Here is a 20,877-nt window from a genome sequence, read left to right as displayed (position 1 = left end):
CACAATTGTTCTACAGGCTACAGTATTTTGAGAAGATAAGAGCAGAGCAGCGAAGAGAAAACAGAGGTGGGCGTAGCCGTAGAAAGCAGAGTGTTCATTGACACCTGAGCTGGAGTCACCAGCGGCATGCTGTCAAAGCAGAGGAAAAACAAACAAAACAGGCTGCCCATTGAAACTGGGAAAGTTTCACCTGCATGCACACACGCATGCATGCGCACACACACACACACACACACACACACACACACACACACACACACACACACACACACACACACACACATAGTATGTTTCTAGAAGAGGACGGTTGTCTACTAGACTACAGGCTGGATTTGAGCTCAAACGAGCGATCCAGCAGCAGTGTTTTACTGTGCTGTGGTGGACAACAGCTGCCTGTTGATACACCCGACACTGACCTTTCGCCAGGGCACAATTTCAATGGCCACCTGTAAAGGAAGGAAGCCAGGAACTCCACTCTGGAGCACTGTGATAATATGGTTCTATGTTGAAATTGCATGTGTTCATCCTTTATGGAGCCAAACTCTTATTCACGTCATCAAACAGCGGTTGCGAGCTTCCCGTTTTAGACCACTGCACAGTGCTTAGGCACATGTTCTAGGGGTACTACATCAAATTTGGACTCATATCGGTAGTCACAAGCACATTGTTAAAAGAAGCTAGGTTGAAACAACATATAAGTATGCACACATTCTAATGCAAAATATGGTACCATCTAATCTATGCAGATTTTTGTTCTTTTAATACGCAACATAAAATGCCATCTGAACTACGGTATGTGGATTGTGGAAGTGACAGAGTACAACTGAGTGCATACCAAGTTGAACTTGAAAGAATGTTACACCCCGATCTTCTAAGTTTAAGGAGTTCTACAGCAGCAGGTTACAATGTTGTACTGCAGGTTGTGTGAATGTGTGTACAGTGAACACTGAGCCGGCCTATTAGAGCCATACTCGCATAATTATCCACCAGTACATCTCCACTCCTCTCATCTTGTCTCCCACACAAAGACAGAGTAGACTGGGTTTAAGTGTCACAACAACCCAGTTCTCGCTGGCTTTTGTTTTGGCCAACAGGCTTAGCTAATAATGTCAGGGACAAATACCGTACTCCCCACCAGTCGCCCACCCAGGCCTCCATCCTCCCACCCAAACCATCGTCCACCTAATTGACTAATGGACAGCACTGCCTGACTAATTCAAAGTAGCTGCAAGTCCTCCTGAATGTTGAATATAACAGCACGTTCTGTCATATTCACAGCATTTTTTACCAGTCACAGAAATATTTTGTCAATGGTTTCTCTTTCAGTATGAGAGAATGTGCAAGTCTGTATAGGAGGTTAGAGCCATGGAAGGAATATACATGACTAACATGATTTCTTGTTTGTTTTTTTTAACTAGGGGGAAGAACAGTTACCCAGAGACTTGACTTTGGTAGTGCAACACAACACAACACAACACAACACAACAATCAAAAAAGGGCAGTCTTATGTGTACGACAATGTGTTAATCAATAATTGAAAGAACTTTGACCTCCACATTGTCAGATATTGAGTTATGAAGTTTCTAATTTGATGACGATACAGTGTATTGTAGAGCCTGGCCAGCCAGACCAATAGATCAGCTTTTATTTTTATTTGTTTTAGGTATCAGCAATTATGCAGCCATGGTACATAATTACTGTATGTGTCTTGCTTTTTTCTTGATTTGATTTACTAAAATCTGTCAAATAATCAGTAACTGGTGAGCTCGCCTCGGACTCTCTGAAATCAAGATTAGATCCACAAATCAGGCTCATTGTGGGCACAGTGACACAACCTCATAGATCCAGAATCACTTTGCGGCTCAACTATCAACATGACATCAGCCCTTGGCTCCTTACCTCAAGCTGTTCTGTGGAGCTGCTGCTCAGCTCGTCTCCAGACTCCGAGTCGTTGGTACGTCTCTCCGAGCTCTCCCCAGCCGAGTCACAGAGCTGTTGGGCATTGTCCACGTCCAGCGGGTCCCTCACCAGGTCCGGGGAGCGTGCGCGGATCCGGGGCAGGGTGTTGCATCTTCCGCCGTCGCCACTTCCCTTCTGACCACCTTGGACCAGGATATCAGCCAGCACTCGGTCGTGCTCGGTGGGGCTGCTGGCGGCAGGGTTGTGGTTGGAGTCACGGTGTGGGCTGGACGGGCTGAGGCGGTAGCTTGAGAAAGAGGAGGTGGCCGAGGGCGTGTTAGGAGAGGACGGCGAGCGGCAGAAGGACGACTCCTGCCGCTGTTGGAAGCTGTCGGGGTGCAGATCCAGGGCGTCCGGCCTAGCTCGGCCTGTCTTCCCGCCAGCGTGCTGGCCAGGGACTGCGTTGTTGCCTGGGCCTTCTGGGGGCGCGGCTTGATGGTGGATGGGTTTGGGCGGGGGCATGAGAGCTTTGCGGACCTCTCGGACATACTGAGCCGGCACATAGAAGGCCTTGGTGCCTTCCTCCTTCCTCACCTGCCACCAGTCCTCATTAGTCTTCTTAACCAGCATGTAGCAGTCTCCCTGGTGGATGGTGATGAGGCGCTCTTTGGACTTGTACTCATAGTCATACTCCGCCTCAATATAGATCTGGCCCGGCTCGATGGGCAGGTCCGCCATGACGCCACTGACCGTCTCTCTAGTCTCCCCTCTGGAAGGACATTCACCGCAGGACAGACGGAGATATCAGCAGATTCAGCATGGCTCGCCGGATGAAGGCTGGAGACAACAGATAGACATAGGGGTTCATTGGAGAGAGATAATTATTTCTCAATTAACATTATTAATATTCATCTGATTCCCTTACACTTGCCACTCTTGGCAACATTGCAACATGTATGCCTATGAAACAGAATGACATTGAAAACACAGTCGGTGAGTGTTAATGATTACACAGAAACTCACGTGAATGAGACACATGCTGCCATACACATTATATGAGACTCTTTCTTACAACACTGAACACACCCAAACAATCACACAGATACACAGTCAGACAGACACACACACGCTTCGACTTAACCCCTCAACCCAGTCAGAACAAATGAAGATCAGTAATCCTAGGTAGAGCTCCCAGGCTTATAGGTGGCTGAACAGATTAAAGAGAAGGAGACAGAAATGTCTTGTCTGTCTCTCTCCATCTTCCTCTCTTCCATTCCATCCCTTTTGATTTCAAACAGTAACTAGTGCTAATAGGAGGAGTCAGCCCCACACACCACACACCACACACCACACACCACACACCACACACCACACACCACACACCACACACCACACACACACACACACACACACACACACACACACACACACACACACACACACACACACACACACACACACACACACACACACCTTTAGCAACCTAAGAGTTGACAAGGCTTTGTTCAATGGAATGTGTAAAGAAATGAGCATACGCTCAATTATTAAACCGACTGTAAAACCAGTCTACTAAGCCTAGTGCTTCGTTTAGAAAGCAGACTTGAGTAGTGCTGGGACAATAACCTCATCACCGCTATACCACCGCCGTGGTTATGTGATAAATATAGGGTTTAGCTCATGATGACCCCATGATGTCCACAATTCTATTATTATTTTTTTGCAATCATGTCGCTTAGCACTCATCCAAGAATCAAGAGGGTTTATTTCCATAAACACCACACCCCAGTTAGAAAAATGTCATAACATCTCCGCTTTAGACGGCAGACCAGAGTCTTGCTAAGAGGAACTGTGCTTTTAATTAGTTAATTGGACAAATCAATAATTGTTCTTCTCGGAATTGTTTAAAAAAAAAGAGATTTAGTGTAGAGGGAAAAAAGGAGGGGCCAAGTAGTATAGAGTAGAGTAGCTCTGGTCCATAGCTCTAATGCGTTTCATTTAGAGCTATGTTACTCTCGACTTCCGCCACTCGCATGAATGCAGACCAGCCTCTCGTCTTTGGCGTAAATAAAAAGAACGTTTTTGCTACTCACCAAAACAAAGGCGGGTTGTGTCATTAGAAAGCCTACTTTCCTTAGTGGGAGCACTCTGAGCCCCCCACCGCACGTATAAACGGTACTTTTTGGCCTAAAGGGGATTTTGTTTCCACCGGAAAAAAATACTTTTAGTTACTCCACTGCGCCTTCTACCGATATTGCCCAGAGAATTGCCTCATAGAGAATATTTTTCCTCCGGTGAAAAGAAATCCCTTTCTGGCCAAAAAGTACTATTTATACGTGTGGTGGGGGGCTCAGAGTGCTCCCACTAAGGAAAGTAGGCTTTCTAATGACACAACCCGCCTTTGTTTTGGTGAGTAGCAAAAACGTTCTTTTTATTTACGCTAAAGACGAGAGGCTGGTCTGCATTCATGCGAGCGGCGGAAGTCGAGAGTAACATAGCTCTAAATGCAATGCATTAGACTAGAGCTATGGACCAGACCTAGAGTAGAGCAAGTATGTAAGGGTATACCCTGTCCATTTGGAAGCACACCTGGTATGGGATCACATCCTGCAGAGCCTTCTCTCATTATGCTTCCTGCACAGTAGAATCCACTTCATGTAAGACCTGAGGCCCATTCTACAGATGCCTTCTAAGGCCTCTTTTAGATGGGGACGGTCTCCAGATAAAACGGCAAAGTCCCGTTGCGTTCTCATTTTGTATTGACCCTTTACACGAGAACGCACACTTTATGAAAACGCTAGGTGGCGGTAACGGGCCGCCAAATAGACCAGTCACCCACGTACAAGAAGAAGAATCAGGTAGCTCCCCCTTCACGCAACTGTATTGGGGTTTTGAATGACGCTTCAGACCACAACGGGGTTGTGGCCGTCGCTCGCTGCTTGCTTTCTATAACGCATCGAGTGACACACAGGCTGACAGGCAGCCCAGAGCATGCAGGCAGAGTGTGCCACGGGATGGTTATATATTTTATAATACATTAGCTACATAAACGCTGCTGCCGCCTATCAAGGCATTTTATTTACCTCATGGTTTTACATTCACCATCGCTGATGAGCGGCGCTTTGTAGGGAGGCTTGTTCATTGTAGGTCTGTAGGATATCATATATGGCTCTGCATCAATGTAATAAACATATGCGTTGTGAGCCAACGTGCGCCATGATGTCATAAGTTTTGCGGATTCACAGTTTTGCCTGTTTACACGGAGACCGGAGGAAACGGCGTTTTCAAAGATTTCCACTCTGGGAGGTGGTTTCAGTTTGTTGTGTTTTCACCTCCTGAAAACACCGTTCTCTTGTAAAGGGACACCAGCAAACGATACTTTATTTTACCGTTTCTTATGAACACCGTTCTCGTCTAAAGACCACCTAACTCAGTGGTTCTCACACTGTCAAATGTAAAAAATAAAAAAAATAAGAAAAAGGAAAAAGCAACGCAACAATCTAAAATGACAGTTAATGTGTGTGTGTGTGTGTGTGTGTGTGTGTGTTAGGCTGCACAACAGTGACATTGGTGATGTCAACCAACCAAACGCTATTTTCGTGAGGCTGTTGACCCTCTGAGCCTTAACACACTTGTCCTGAGATTCTGAAGTTGTGGACTAGTGCTAGGGTAGATGGCGCCTTAAAGTTTTGTTGTTTCTTCAGTGACTGGCTTGTATTGTTGGCCTTGCACGTCAATAACCCAGTAACGTCAGGCATAACCCAGTCTAGATATTATCTGGTACAAAAATGCTGCCAGCGCATTCACTTTTAGAACACAAAGGCCAACTTAAATATAGGCACTCTGGGACCTCCACGACGTGTCCCCAATTAGAATGGCCTCCCAGACTGTTAAGCATGATAGAAACGTATAACGGACATTTCCCTTCATAGCAATGCTGTGCTTCCCCGTCAACCAGGAAGTCAGCAAATCATGGGGGGCTCTGACACTTTTGTTCAATATTAAGAAGCATAATGGTAGGCTATCCATAGCAACAAGCATCACCAGGTCCCATTCCTCTGAACACAGAAGTAAGGCACTTATAACCCATCTATTCCTTGTATGTCTATGGTGCCGAGATCTGAGGCGTGCGTGGGTGCGTGCGTGGGTGCGTGTGTACTGCACTGCCCTATAATGGTGTTTTTCACTTTGTTGTGGTAATCTTTAATATTTCATGTCTATTATTGGATCCACTGAATTTATCATCATGGACGTTGCTTTAGATAAGCACTGCCCAATGTGCCCATACGAGAGGAGGCTATATTTACAGTGGGTGTGATTCAAACTATAATACAGATTTTCTTGGCTGGCCTATTCATTCCCTGTGTGTGTGTGTGTGTGTGTGTGTGTGTGTGTGTGTGTGTGTGTGTGTGTGTGTGTGTGTGTCTATAATTGCACCATACCTCAAAAAATGAAGCCTCTTCAAAGTAGGAGCATTCTTGAGAATAGCCTGACCACATAGCAATCAGCATCACTGTGATATAGCCTTGTTTAAAACCACATGCTTACAGCTCACCAACAGTCTCGTTACAAGCACCATCAACATAATTGGACGTGCTGAACCGCAAACTCTGGGCTAGTAGGCACTAGGCAGCCATTATGGAATACCCAGTGCTGTGCTGTCTTCACTCATCTTCCATGGTTAATTATCTTAATCAAAGACTATTCCTGGTGGCTCAGCCCAGTTAGCACACAGAGACCATCATGCTCCTTTTGAACGTGAGGAAGGATCAGCATTTGATTCTGACCCCTCTGTCTTGCCATATGTATCTCCTCTCTCTGCCCTTGGTTTGCTGTCTCCATAATACAGATCCATTTGGGGAAAAAAAAGCCAAAACATGAATCTTAAAAGACTGCTTGCTTGGGCTACATGGAACACAGAAATGAGTCCTCCTGATATTAGTAAGAGAAATCTATGCAAATCTGGGAATTAAATCGTTACCAAGAAATTTCTTCACCAATGTGTTTCTAAAGGTGTCTAATAACATGTACTAAAAGTTTGAAATTCAACTCCCGTGGGAAATTGAGTTATTAGCATAATATGCATAATATGCCCATAACATCCTATATAAGGCAAGAAAGTCCAAATTTCATCATTCTTTAAGTAACATGTGACATATGAAACTAGGGTGTTTGCATGATTCTGAATCCATTCCAAGCATTAGTTTTGCACAAAAAACACTCCTTGGGAGGAAAACGGCCACACAAACGTGATGAGGTCAGCACATTTGGTCAAGTGGATATGGCCTAATTTAGCCCAAGGAGTGTTTTTTGTGCAAAACTAATGCTTGGAATGGATTCAGAATCATGCAATCACCCTAGTTTCATATGTCACATGCTACTTAAAGAATGATGAAATTTGGACTTTTTTGCCTTATATAGGATGTTATGGGCATATTATGCATATTATGCTAATAACTCAATTTCCCACGGGAGTTGAATTTCAAACTTTTAGTACATGTTATTAGACACCTTTAGAAACACATTGGTGAAGAAATTTCTTGGTAACGATTTAGTTCCCAGATTTGTCAAATACCTGATAAAATGCCCTTACTATATAGTGACCAGATGACTAATAACATTGCGGATTATAATCCACTGTAGCCCAAACCACACCCTGAGGGACACCTCACTAAAACAGATTCAAGCTTGAACAGTCATTACAGAAGCTGATCAAACCTCTGTCTGTGATTTCATTTAATTAATGGTTAATGTGGTTAAACGCTAACGTGACATGGATGTGTTCCAGGTCTCAATGGATTAAGCAAAGTTGATCTCACACCTTTTTCACCCATCCATCCCCTCTCTTAGTATAGCTTAGCCTAAATTGTTCATGATCCTTTACAAGCAGACCATGCTAAAATCATAAATTATGTGAAACACTGCAGTAAAAGATAAAATATTATGACAAAACTGACAAAGACTGCACTAGGCTGAGTGAGCTGTAATGTGGGCAATTTCCATTCCCCATGCAGTAGTTTGGGTATTTAACATCATCAACACAATAAATTATTTTCAATGTTTATTCTTTGAAGTTTGAAGTGGGTGTGGTCTACTGTCCAATCATACAACAGTTAAGGTGTGTGGGTAAACACAGTAGAGAAAGCCATAGCCATACACCACTGTATAATTAATCTGGTTAATAAGATTCTGGTGATGCAAACTGGCATCACTTCAATGGTTAACTCTTTCATCTGCAATGTCCTAATTCAGTTGGCAAGTATCACCGGTAGAAATCGATACCGTTTCCATTGCTGTCTGATCTTTTGTTTATTATTTGAACGTGCAACTGTGAAACCCTGTCTGCCCATAGCCTTTCCTCCACAGATACACAGATCACCTATCTATCCATCTATAAGTAACCTCTTCTAAAGTAAACTGTACTATGCACTGTTGAACACAATCTGTCATGATGATACACACTTCACTGAAGAGCTTTGTTGTACTGTAAGCCCAGAGACGACGTTGTGGTTAAGACCCCATGTCTATGGAGCTGAATTCACCATCACTCCAGTAGAAGATTATCTCTTATGTCATATTATTATGTTACGTCTTGGAAATGATACTCACGACAAGAATAAAAATCCAATTCCACATTAAAAAATAAATACATTTTAAATGCTTTGTGGTTGTCTTTTCAGCCTGGAAAAATAAAACGACTCAAATATTAATACTGTGTGTGTGTGTGTGTGTGTGTGTGTGTGTGTGTGTGTGTGTGTGTGTGTGTTTACTCATTCAGTCATAACCGTTACATAGGGGTTCCTTTAACTCCTAAAAAAATACGTTGGCTTGTCAAACACAGTCAAATATCAAGTGGATTTGGGGACTTCCCATCCACTGAGCCTGTGGGGGAACGTTTATTTTCCACCCTGCCCTGCCCGTTTCACACTCCCCCCCAAGATCACCGACAACCTCCCGTAAATCAGGCCTGGGCCAGAGAGAGTGAGTGTCAGTCAGTCTGAAACTTGTTGACTCAGCCAGTTTACATTATAGTTAGACTACGCTGTAACTTAACCCTAATTCAACCTCGAAGTTGACCTAAAAATATTCTTATTTGGAGAAACGTGGGCTGAGGAGTTGCCCTGAACACACACAGGCCTATGTGCTTCCCAATATAGGGTACCACATTTAGCAGTGTGTAGAAGTTGGAGAGGTTTACTGCCTTGCTCAAGGGCAGATCAGTGGTGTATATTATTGAAGGAGCAGAGCCGACTGAGTCTTAACTCTTATGTGCTCTTACAATACCATCTACTTCTCAGCTATCTAAAAACAAGGAACATGTCGTTGTTGTCGGCATAAATTGCTTATCTCAGGAACACGCCATCATGTGGTTTCACATGACGAAATACAGATGGGAGTGAGTGGAGCTTCTAGGAAAGAAAGGTCACGAGAGTGACATGACAGGAGAGGAGAGGAGTTGTGTCTGTGAAGTCGAGGACTATTTGATAAGGCAACTGTAGTGAAGAATCTGCTATCGTCAGCGCGTTCACTGATGCACCCCCCCTTACAGTTGTTTTTTTTCCCTTCCTCAGCAGGAAGGAATTTTCAATTTTCAATATGAGCCTGTAAGGTGTTTTCCATCGAAGTGCAGGCATGTCAGGCCCATGGCATGCATCGTTCTTCAGTGTCAGCTCTGAAATGGCTCCACTTTGTAGAATTCACTGTTTTTTGTTGTTGTTTTTTTACAAAACAGAGATGAGTTTAATTACTTTAATATCACTCACTGGCCTCTGTAAAATTGTAATAGTTAGCCAGCAACTGCCCCCAAGTTAATAGTCATTAGTCATGTAGATACATAAGCTACATATAATGAAGATACAGAATGTGTGTGTATATCATATAGTGTATGCACATGCATAAAGTGAATGGCAGATCGAGTGGCAAAGTGAGAGAGAGAGAGAGAGAGAGAGAGAGAGAGAGACCCGACTGTCAAGAAATATGACTTCCAGGGTTCAGGTGATACAAGTAAATTGGCTGTTAAACACACATCTCCAATCAATGTGATTTATAATGTAACATCATACATCACAGAGGTCTGAAGCAGAAGTACTCGCTCCTCAGGAGGTCCATGGTGACCTCTGGGTGTAAGCACACCAAATATAACAGCTTGGTTCAGCACAGTATGTCCTAGTTAAACAACTCTCTCCCCACAGCGTTCCTTGAATCAGAGCAAATAGGCCATGTCTCCCTCAGACTATGCTAAACCACACACAGCATCACTGCATCCAGTGTGTGACATTTATGGAATTTTCAGGGGGAAAGTGTTGGGTAATGTTGGAGCAATAACAGCAATTACTGTACTTTACTACAGAAATCTATATTCCACGAACTGAAGAGTTTGACAGCTGTTCAATATGAATTGGAACTATCTTACCCCATTATAAATATAGATTTTAAATCTTTATTCCCATTTGTGTAAACAATCCTACCAAGACCCCCAGAATACAGCATGCAGTTTACAAACTATACCTGCTGTCCATCTATCAAGAGCTATGACAATCAAGGTGTCTCCACTGCTACACAATGTTTACGTTTGAAGCAAAGTAAGCACTGCTTGCACCTTTAGTGACAAGATTACTAGTACTACAGTAAAACAGTAAAAACAGAAAAAATAGGGATGCTTTTTAAAGTCACTTGTCAAATTGAACTGATCTACAGTAGCTTGTAGATCAGTTCTTTTTTTCTTTATTTTTTCTTGTTTTACCTGCGACACCGTTTACACTCTATACATGAACATGAGGCAGGGCAGGTAGACACTGGAGTAGCTAAACTGTTGCTAACGTTTTAGCTAATTAGGGTTTTGGCTGTTTCTCTTTTCCTGGAAGTGTAAATCCAAACACTGGAAGTCAGGGAAAAGTCTTACCTTCTCTTGTAGCGAGAATCGGATCCAGAGGGAAGACAATAATAACACGCGCGTCGCGGCACGTTTTCCTGGATTAAAGTTTAAAAAATCCCATGAATGTTCTTCTATTCCTTCTTCTTCCCTCCTTCGACCTGTATGTGAAAATCCACTGGCTGGTTACTTCTTTGCGAAAGAAAAAGGTAACACAGGACAACCCGATGTTCCGTCAGCTCTTAACACGTTCGTCAAGACGCGCCTTACGAAGTATTAAAATCCGGTTGGCAGACTTCAAAATAAGATATATATATTTTTGTAATGTGTTAGTTTTTTGATTAATAAAACATTATAAAATGAAGAAGCACTGTATATTTTATTATTTACTGCAGGGGTCTGCAACAAGTGCCATGCTTTTATTTTCTAGAAGATAGTCAGTAGTGTACCATGTCAACTGTCAACATACATTTTAATTACATCAAAGTCAATATATAACCTTTTCCCTTATTTTTAAATATTTTCTTTCACATTGTTATAATGATCATTAGACTCAGTCAGAGCAGACTCCCACCCCAGTCAGAGTTCAGAGTTTTAATGAATGTAGAAGTATGTGATGTAATTTACATATCTATTTTAAGGGAAATACACATTTTGTATATCCTATAATTTCCCAATAAGAATCCATATTATTATGTATTATATATATATGTCAAACAGCAGCAGGCTTGTGAAATTAAGGTAGTCCTTTATGGCATTTTGCACTGTCCCAAATACAAATAACGTTACAAAAAGAAAATCAACCAGGTGCTCGATGGAGATGCAAAAAAGTATAATGTAAAGTAGGCGGGTGCTTCAAAGATCAATGGGACTAGAATACTAAAGAGAAGGCGGCGATCCGAACACTCAAAAGGTTAAAAATGAGGAGTGGGTGGATAAAAATAGATGTACTTTATTTATAAAAGTTAAAAGGCCAACAAATAACGTTACTCTTATTTTGAAGTCCCCCAACTGGAAGTGGCATGCTTATGTAGGTACAGTTTGACGAGTTCAGATTATTCAAATTTAACACTGTCACTGGTGGTGCAGGACAGCCTCCTCTTCTATTCGACTCGGTACGCGCTCCCAGCAGTTTCCTTTAATCATCATATTTCCCAGAGGAACAATTGCGCGTTGATTCGTTAATTAGTTGTCAGGCAACCAGAAGACTCGTCTAAACAAACGTGCTGCTACCTCTGTCATAGCTGCTGTGTGTGGACCTTAGAGTATAGGTGTGGACAGTGGGCAACAGTTTACTTGACAAGACCATTCGGACCATCCCTTCGGGCTATGGGTTAAAGATTTCACCTGCTTTCCAGGTGTTTCCAGCGCCGCCAGGACCCCACCTAGTGGGCAGCGTTTACATTACATTTGAGTTGAACTGAAGAAGGCAAATGACTAGAGGCACATAATCATGATAATGAATGACAGTAGAAATTGTAGGAAACAGTTGAAGACAAACGTTTATAAAAATCCAAGTTTACTCTTGGTGTCTTCTTGCTCACAATTCCATATGGTGTTTGTATATGACCTAAAAGTGCTAGTAAAACACTTGATATAAGCCTATATAGATTAGTTATATTTCATAACTAATCTGAAAATGTCATAATGGCCTCACTTTTCAAATGAAAGGGGAAAAAAGTACAAGAAAGACGTTTTCTCATAATTATTTAATCACACATACATTTACATCATGCAGTCAATCCAAAAGGTGATATTAACCTTTCCCATTTCCCTCCAAATCAGAGCCCTGCTATTGTGTCCCCGTTCTCTAGGAATGATCCAGTACCTTCATCCACAGATGGAATCCTTGAAATTGTCCTTTTGTTTGGGATTTCCTTTTTAGAAACTATTACACAGTAATAAAAAGTGGCTATTTTATTTTTTATTTAGTTAAAGCAAACAACTTTCAATTTGGATAAACACCATAAACATAACATTATTTGTATTTTTGTGTTTTTGTTTATTTCATTATGCTCTTCCCATTTCATATCCAGTATTGGGTAGGAGCTATGGAAAAAAGGTATACCTTTTGTAGACCATGCTGTGATGTATCACCATATCTAAAAGATCCAACAGCAGGAATAAACCTCTTAAGAGACACAATACATTGTCCTGTCATAGGTATGGAGGAGCCACTCATCCCACAGTGGGAAACTAAAATGCCCATACTAGTCCCAATTAATCAACTGATAACAGCTTTACTAATAAGTCAATTTGTTTAGCTTTAGAAACATCTTGTTCCTCATTCAAAGTAGCCACACATATGGAGTGTTTTCTACCACAGGAGATGATTCTGAAGTGCCATTGACCATAATGTTTCTTTTCAGAACAGGTTTACTTAATGTGGCAGGACTACAACTAAAAAACAACAAAAACAACATGTCACCCTGGCCAAACCTAACACTTATGACTGATATACTCTTACAGTGTATTGCACTTGCACAAGTTGTTAGTGTTTACATGCTGGAAGGGGGTTACAGTCTCAGCAAGCTCTCTGCAAATGCTTAAGGAGTTTCAAATGATTAAAAACAGTGTGGTGAGATAGAGCATGGGAAAATATTTTAAAATGGGAAACATAAAAAAAACAAAAAAACAAAAAAGGAATAAAGACAATAAAAGAGAATCCTAAACCCCTCAACTACTTAAATTACCCTCTCCTCTCAATCATGATATGGGATTTCTTACATATCAAACTTCTGCCTTGCCATAAACCCTGCTCCTCTGATTGGACGATCAGTGGCAAGGGTCTGGCAATACAAATGCAGCCCCACCCTGTCACATCCCAATCTACACACCCAAGCTATGGAACAATGCAACAAATACAGTACTGTACATACATCCAGCTGAGCACATTGCCTTACAGTTGTGCAAGTACAGTTAATAGGCCAAACATCCATAACAAATGACAGGGGCACCGTTTAGGGTAAAAAGGATTCGGTCAAAGTGAGGCACCCTTAAAATGATCAATTATATTACGTTTAATTGACTTGACATGGCAGGGAACGTCCCATGAGGAGCCGGCGAATCAATGCACTATTCCTAGGTGGGCACGTTTACATTAAAGACTAAATAATGGTTCCAGCCATCCACCAAATATCCAAGCAAATTAAAGGGACACAGCTTGTGAAAGAGCAAGTTACACCAGCCTAGCTAAGACAGGACAAGCATTTGTGTGGGTGCAATCTCAGCCTATACAACCTGCAGTCTATGTGCTCCAATGTGCAGATATAAATAGGATCCAGTAACAATGCATATTAAACCACCTAGAGAAGTTAAAACAGTACATACAGTATCTACTTGGATAGGATGTGTTCTTTATACCGGATCATTCTCCTACGTTCCTTCCTTGTTCTTTACAATACACCCTTCGTGTGAAGTCACCAATGACGAGTATACATAATTATTTTTTAATTTAATGATAATAAAAACAATTGGCCTCCACAGGTATTTAGTTAAATACATCTACACTGTCGCACGTCTTGGCATTTATTTGTTTTCCTCCTCTCAATTTTTTCCCTCTTCCATTCCCCAAATCCTGTAGAAGCGTGTGCAGTAGTGCCAATTTTACATCTGTACAACAAGACCGGACAAAAACAGTAGTGCTTGATGCCATCGAGTCGTTTCAAAACTGGAAAAAACATTCTCCATCTTTGATTTTTTTTTGTCCTTAAAGAAGCATGTACAGTAAAATCTATCCAGAGAAAGTGTGGTTAACAACCAATAATAATGACGATGAAATTGTACAGAGGTTAGACTAGGCCGAGCTATTCTCGTGGCAGGGTCACATATATATATTTATATGTTTTCGCTTGTTTTTCCAAAACCTCGCTACCGTTACATTCAGCCTGGCACGGTGCAGGAGAAAACGACCACGGATGACAACAGGCCGTGCAATCAAACGAAACCGAAACTCAGCAACAGCGATTTCGCTCGACGAGACAGCGCTCAAGACGTTTGGTTTTCGGTGGATAATGATATCTTAGCGTGTTGTAAATTAAATTCATTTTTATTTTTTTTATATCCAGAGATAAGAGATATGAGGAGGTGGTAGGAGAGGGGATAGGGTGGGGGGCGGTGGAGCTGTACAGGTCAGGAATATTTATATATATATTTATATTTATGAGGCTCCTTGGCCGTCTTCTAAAGCTGTGGCCAGGAGCTGTTTGCTGTAATGGAATGACAGGTTGTCAGGGATGATTTCAGCTTCTTCTTCTGTGATGTTGATCAGCTGTCCCTCTGCTTTTCAGCTGCAAAGGGATGAGGAGGAGAGAGGAAGAGAACGGGGAAATTAAAGAAAGAGAGAAGGCTATCTGTGGATGGATGTCACTGATTCAACATACAGATTCTGCTGCATTTTTATCAAAACATACACACGGCTAATGTGAAACAGCCAACTGACACTGTGATTAGTTTCACTTTACAAAATGCTGTCAAATGTCCGAAAATGTGTTTTACTGAGTGGCACTCCAACGCCCAATTCCATATAAAAGGAACATGTTCCCAAACTATAGCTATGTTTCTACACACCCTGGACAGAGACGATGCTAGTGTGTCAAATGGACCTATCCCCAAACCAAATATTGATGCTGAAGGGGTGCATACTTAGTTTAGACTAGTCATTGGTTAGACATGGGTTAAGGTTAGGTTTAGGTGTGCTGCCCCGTGGGAGGTTAGGTTTAGGGTGAGGGTTTGAGATCGGTTGTAGATGTAGGACTAATGACTAGTCTAAACTGAACGCTAAGCAGCCACAAGCTGCTGTAATACATTACACATTATTGCAATAACATACAATACCATGCACCACCACAATGGCAACGTTTAGGGCTACATGATACCAATTCCCAAGTCCATTGCATGGCTCAGTTTAAATAATATGTTAATCACATTGTCATATTGATTCTACTAATGGATTACAAGATGGATTCAGTGCCATTTGTAAGTAAATACAACAGGTTGTTGTTGTAGATTACTTTAAACTCTCTGACATTCACTGATTCAGTCAGTCTACATGAAATCAAACTGGATTAAGACCAGGTAAACTTCACCGAACTCTACTCTAGGAGTTATTTTCCTTTTTTATATAAGCGAGTCACCCTGGTGGAGACAGACACGTCGAGAGACTTACTTCTTGTCCGGCTTGTTGCCACCCCCTCCCCTGATGGCCACTGTCTGGCTGTTCTGGTAGAAGCCCCCTCCAGTGCGGTTGAAGTTGGGGTGGGTGGGGGAGGCCACCGGTTGCTGCCCGGGCCGGATGGGTTTGGCTGAGAGGAAAAGAGAGGAAGAGAGTAGGAGGGTATAGGAGATGAGTGGTTATGTTTCATTATTTTTCTCCCAGGTCCGTATATACAGTATACGTACCTCGCCGCTAGGGGTCGTGATTCGCCAGGTCTGTATATATATATATATATATATATATATATATACGGATCCCCCCGTATACTATATGAAATCACTGACCGGCAGATTACCTTGTAGCGTTGTTCCCGTTGCTATGCAACGCCTCCGTCACCACCAGCTACAGTCCTTTACAACTCCGCTCCATTATAGCAGGATTTTCAAAGCAACTTAAGTACATTAAGTACAATTATTAACGTGATTGCCATTTGCAGATATTATATTGTTCTGCAGTAAAAATGTTATCAAAACATTTGGCTCTCACAGAAAGTAAATTTATGTCAAACAACGCAGTGGAATGGAAGTGGAATGACTTTCATGCACTGGTTTGTTGATATATATGGTAGGTTACTTCCGAATCCTGAAGCTCCTCTACTCACCGATCTGGGCAGAGTGCCCCCTCCTGGCCATGTTCTTGGCCCTGACTGCCTCCTTGATGCGGTCCACCTCCTGCTGATAGCGTTTGCGGTCGCGGGCGGCATTCTCCTTGGCCTCCTTCAGAGCAGACTCCAGGGCTTTGACCCGCTCAGCTGTAGCGCGAAGACGTTTCTCCAGTTTAGGAAGCTCACAGCGCAGGTCTGCATTGTCACGAACCAGCTGCACAGAGGAGGAAGAGAACTTGGTTGGATGTGGTTTTAATGACGATCACACTAGTGCTGTGCACATCCTAAACCCAAGTAGGCCAGGTAGTAGGTACTGGATAAAATGGGTGGTAAGAAAATTACATTCAAGCTCTATTGCGATGTTAGATTAGTCCAAACAAGGGAGCTTGAATTCTAGCATGCAGATATGGTTTTACGACATGGTGCAGAAGGGGCCAGCCATCTAGCACAGCGAACAACAACGTTCAGTTGACACCATTAGGCCATTCACAGCTTTATACCTTATATAATTATTGTGCACACACGTCAATTTACAACTACAATATAAATTGGTCCACCGACTGGCCAGCCAGTCACTCCATTAGCCAATTTTAATATAGGATGTGGATGAAGTCTCACCTGTTTGTGAACCTTGGTAAGCTGCTCAAGGTTATTCTCAAGAAAGGAGATCTTCTGTTTCTGAGCCGCACTGCCACCCGTATCATCAGAGTCCATCTCAGCACTCTGCATGAAGCACACACACATAAACAGGTGATCAAATGCTCAATTTTGATCTATTTCCTACCAGATATTGTTCAGAATATTGACGCCAGGTTGAAAGTGCAGTTACCTTCTTGACTCTGGTGGCAAGGTCCTGGACAAACAGTTTCCTCAGGTTATGCAGGGTCTGTAGCTCCTTGGCCTGGGATATGACACAGAACAGACAAACAGAAAAACAAACATTTAGGCAGTGAGCAGATTTCTGGGAAGGAGGTAGGGGGGTGGGCAGAGAGAGATATTGTCTGTTTATTTGACAGTTGCTTTGGTAATGTAAAATGTTTCCCATGCCAATAAAGCCACTTTGAATTGAATTGAGAAAGAGAGATGGATATAGAGAGATACTGATAAATAGTACTTTATCGTCTCCCAGAGGGAAATGAAGGTGCATAACCAGCACACAAGCGTTTTTTGTTGTTTGTCATACCTTATGTTTGATTACTTTGTTTAACTTACTATTTGTTGTATTATTCCGGTGAGAACCATGTATAAGACCTTTATGCGTTTCCTTTCTCACCTGCACTTATTTTCTCTTTTAATAATATTACTTTTTTGTACAGTTTGAAAATATATTTTTAAAATATCTTTAAATTAAATTTTAGAATTTCCATTTCTGATAAGCAGCAACCTATATGTGCTTCGATTATTTTGATTTGTATTAGCACAAATTTGCATGACTGTAAAGACGAAACGGAAGCGGGGAGGAGACTGTACGATGGAAGCATTTAAAAATAGTAGGAGGCAACAGTCTGGCTTGTGAGACTACACCCTTAGGGACAAAGTGACCATCAAAGCCTTTCAACATGTTTCCAGGTAGTAAAGGCTGTGATGTCTTCTCAGTGAACTCACCACTGTTTCCTCCAGTCCCTTCAAGTCCTGCCGTGCCTGCTCTCTCCTATCCTGCATCACCCTGGTCAAACAACATTTGATTTGAGGTTATTAACAGAGCTCCGGATACTTTATTTAATGACTGCAACATTAAATATATTTTACCATATGTAGAAGTGCGTGTGGTAACATACGTGAGTTCGTGCAGCTTCCGGGTCTTATCTTGGTCAGTGGATTTGAGTTTTTCATGTTCCACCCTCAGCCTCTCTTGCTCCAACATAATCTGCTGGTTAATACTGGAGAGAGCAACACACCATCACACAATCACTACTGGGAACCATGTGCACTGGTGAGCATCACACAATCACTACTGGGAACCATGTGCACTGGTGAGCATCACACAATCACTACTGGGAACCATAGAGAGCAACCATAGAGAGCAACACACCATCACACAATCACTACTGGGAACCATTTACACTGGTGAGTATTCATTTGTTGGATTTTGTTTTTAAGCTTTTATCTATTGAAGTGTCATAACATCTCTGCTACAAAAGAAGCCATACGGGAAAAAGTGTGAGACAGACAAAAAGAAAGCGAGACAGGGAAAAATAGGGATGGGGATCTAAAAGAGACAGGAGAAATAAAGAGTGAGAGGAAAAGAGTGAAACAGGAAAAAAGAATAGGTAAAGACAAGGTGTCATGAGACAAGTCATAGGACGGCTTGGAACCCATAATTTGATGGACACGACAGGTGTGTGAGAGCCACTAGTTCTCCCAGTAGCACACCACTACAATAGTACTAGTAGTCAACATGTCTTACTCCTGCAGTTCAGTGATGAGCTTCTCTTTGTTGTCCAGCTCGTCCCGAAGGCTACTAAGCTGTTTCTGGTGGGCCTCACGGTGGGAGTGGATCTGTTTCTCCACAGCCTCCTGAAAAAAAAACACACACACTCACATATACTGAACATAAACTCATTCACATCTATAAATAAATACAGGACTTCAAAACTTATGCTTATACTGAATCAAAAGAAACAGAAAGAATTCGGAATTCTACATGTATTATCCATTCAGCTCTGTTTTATGGACTGAGGGGTGTACCTTGACTTCATTGGCAGTTTGTATCTCGCTCTCCTTCTCCATGGCATGGACTTTTTCTGCAAAAAAAAAAGGACCTCTGATAAATAAAAATGGTACAATAAGTGCAAGCCTATTTAATAGAAGGTCTCTGACAATGCGGCGCAAGGCTGGTAACTAAACAAAGTCTGAAAAGTTATTGCTCCCAAACTCCAACATTACCCGTTTTTAAAACCCATCTTAAAACTCTTTTTTTATTCTTTGGCTTTTAAACCCTCATTGATTTTGTATTGTATGTTCTCCCTGTGTTGCATCGTGTTTTTATTTATCGTTATGCCTACTGTACAGCACTTTGGTCAACTCTGTTGTTTTTAAATGTGCTTTATAAATAAAGTTGGATTGGAAATAAAAACCAGAAGGCACTCTGAAACATCACTTAAAAAATAAGATGGGTTGATTGACCTCACTCAGCATGGATGACCTCATTTAGGATAAGTCCCAAGGGTCTGAGTTCTGCCCAAAGGGGCTACAAGTCACAAGTTCAACATGGTACATATGCAGTGTTGTTTTGTTTTTTGTAAGATGTAACTGTTCATAGTAGTTCAGGGTGGGGCCACAGCCTACTGATTAAGAGAAACCATTGGGTAAATGTAAAGTCACAGGTTCAAATCCCAGCCCTAGTAATAACTAAACTATGCATCCTTGAGCCAAGCACTGCTCACTCTTTTTCAGTTGCTAATTGCTATGAACTTATGAACATTAGTAAGTAGTAACTACCTACTGTAAATGCCTATAAGTAGTGCGAGTCTAAGTACTAAAAAGGTAAAGCAGTAAATCCTAAAGCTAATTTACTGCACTGCGCTTTCGTCACTGTGTCACACAACAAAACGTATATATTTTCAATTGAAAAGACATAAAATGCCTCTTAAACTTTACGACGACACATTTTCTTCAGGGTAATCTGCCTCCATGGCGTCACTGAGTGATGGTCCGTACCTTGGGCGCTGATCTTCACCATCTCCTCATTCAGAGAGTCTATGTTCTCCTCCAAATGTCTCTTCTTCTGCTCCACGTTCTGCAGGTACTCTGACAGGGACTTGATCTTAGCCTCGTGCTGCAAGCAGGAGAAAATCCAAAGCGTTAAAATGTTTTATTATAAAGATGATCATATAGATTATTTTATGGATAGTTAAGTTGCTTGTGCATTTAAACAGAGAAATAACAGACCCACAGGTGAAACAGATGAAAGGCTGTATACGTTCAAAGATGTTGGGAGTATATCAATGTTCTTAAACCTTACATGTGATTGGCGGACGACTCAGACTCATATTCCAAGATAATTATTAATCAATTGTAGCCTATTTGACAACATCAACTTTGTTTGACTACACTGTAAAAAGGGTAGCGAGTGATAATACAAGTCTGAGAGTGTTGGATTGTAACCACATGGACCCAGTGGTAGTGGTAGTGGTAGTGGCAGCGGTGGCCGAACGGATAGCGGAGCGGTCTTGATACCGGAAGGTCGCCAGTTCGAATCAGCGGTCCGACACGTTAAAATTACCACCGCTGAAGTGCCCTTGAACAAGGCAGGGCCTGGCTGGAAACAAGTTCTTGAGCTTAGCCCAG

General features: G+C 42.0%; 2 protein-coding genes across 6 annotated transcripts in view; both read right to left on the bottom strand.

The window, feature by feature from the left end:
* Positions 1-11,032, bottom strand: part of LOC306943953 (rho GTPase-activating protein 12-like) — a 52,812-nt gene extending 41,780 nt beyond the window's left edge. For all 3 annotated transcript variants that reach the window (XM_079530518.1, XM_079530519.1, XM_079530520.1), the window contains exons 1-2: positions 10,799-11,032; positions 1,900-2,736 (exon numbers count right to left, since the gene is read on the bottom strand). In XM_079530518.1, coding sequence (XP_079386644.1) covers positions 1,900-2,637 — 738 coding nt within the window. In that variant the 5' untranslated portion in view covers positions 2,638-2,736; positions 10,799-11,032. The remainder of the gene's footprint in view (positions 1-1,899; positions 2,737-10,798) is intronic.
* Positions 11,033-12,458: 1,426 nt separating this feature from the next.
* LOC306912589 (kinesin-1 heavy chain) overlaps positions 12,459-20,877 on the bottom strand; it is a 30,372-nt gene continuing 21,953 nt past the window's right edge. For 2 of the 3 annotated variants that reach the window (XM_079488922.1, XM_079488921.1), the window contains exons 17-26: positions 20,248-20,365; positions 19,276-19,331; positions 18,995-19,104; positions 18,366-18,467; positions 18,193-18,253; positions 17,417-17,488; positions 17,206-17,310; positions 16,585-16,801; positions 15,936-16,071; positions 12,459-15,057 (exon numbers count right to left, since the gene is read on the bottom strand). In XM_079488922.1, coding sequence (XP_079345048.1) covers positions 15,054-15,057; positions 15,936-16,071; positions 16,585-16,801; positions 17,206-17,310; positions 17,417-17,488; positions 18,193-18,253; positions 18,366-18,467; positions 18,995-19,104; positions 19,276-19,331; positions 20,248-20,365 — 981 coding nt within the window. In that variant the 3' untranslated portion in view covers positions 12,459-15,053. The remainder of the gene's footprint in view (positions 15,058-15,935; positions 16,072-16,584; positions 16,802-17,205; positions 17,311-17,416; positions 17,489-18,192; positions 18,254-18,365; positions 18,468-18,994; positions 19,105-19,275; positions 19,332-20,247; positions 20,366-20,877) is intronic. The other variant, XM_079488923.1, reaches the window with a different exon arrangement.

This window comes from Electrona antarctica (assembly GCF_951216825.1).
Source record: "Electrona antarctica genome assembly, chromosome: 19".
Classification (NCBI taxonomy): Eukaryota; Metazoa; Chordata; class Actinopteri; order Myctophiformes; family Myctophidae; genus Electrona; species Electrona antarctica.
Note: the sequence above shows the minus strand (reverse complement) of the source record. Positions and strands in the feature narration are given on the sequence as shown.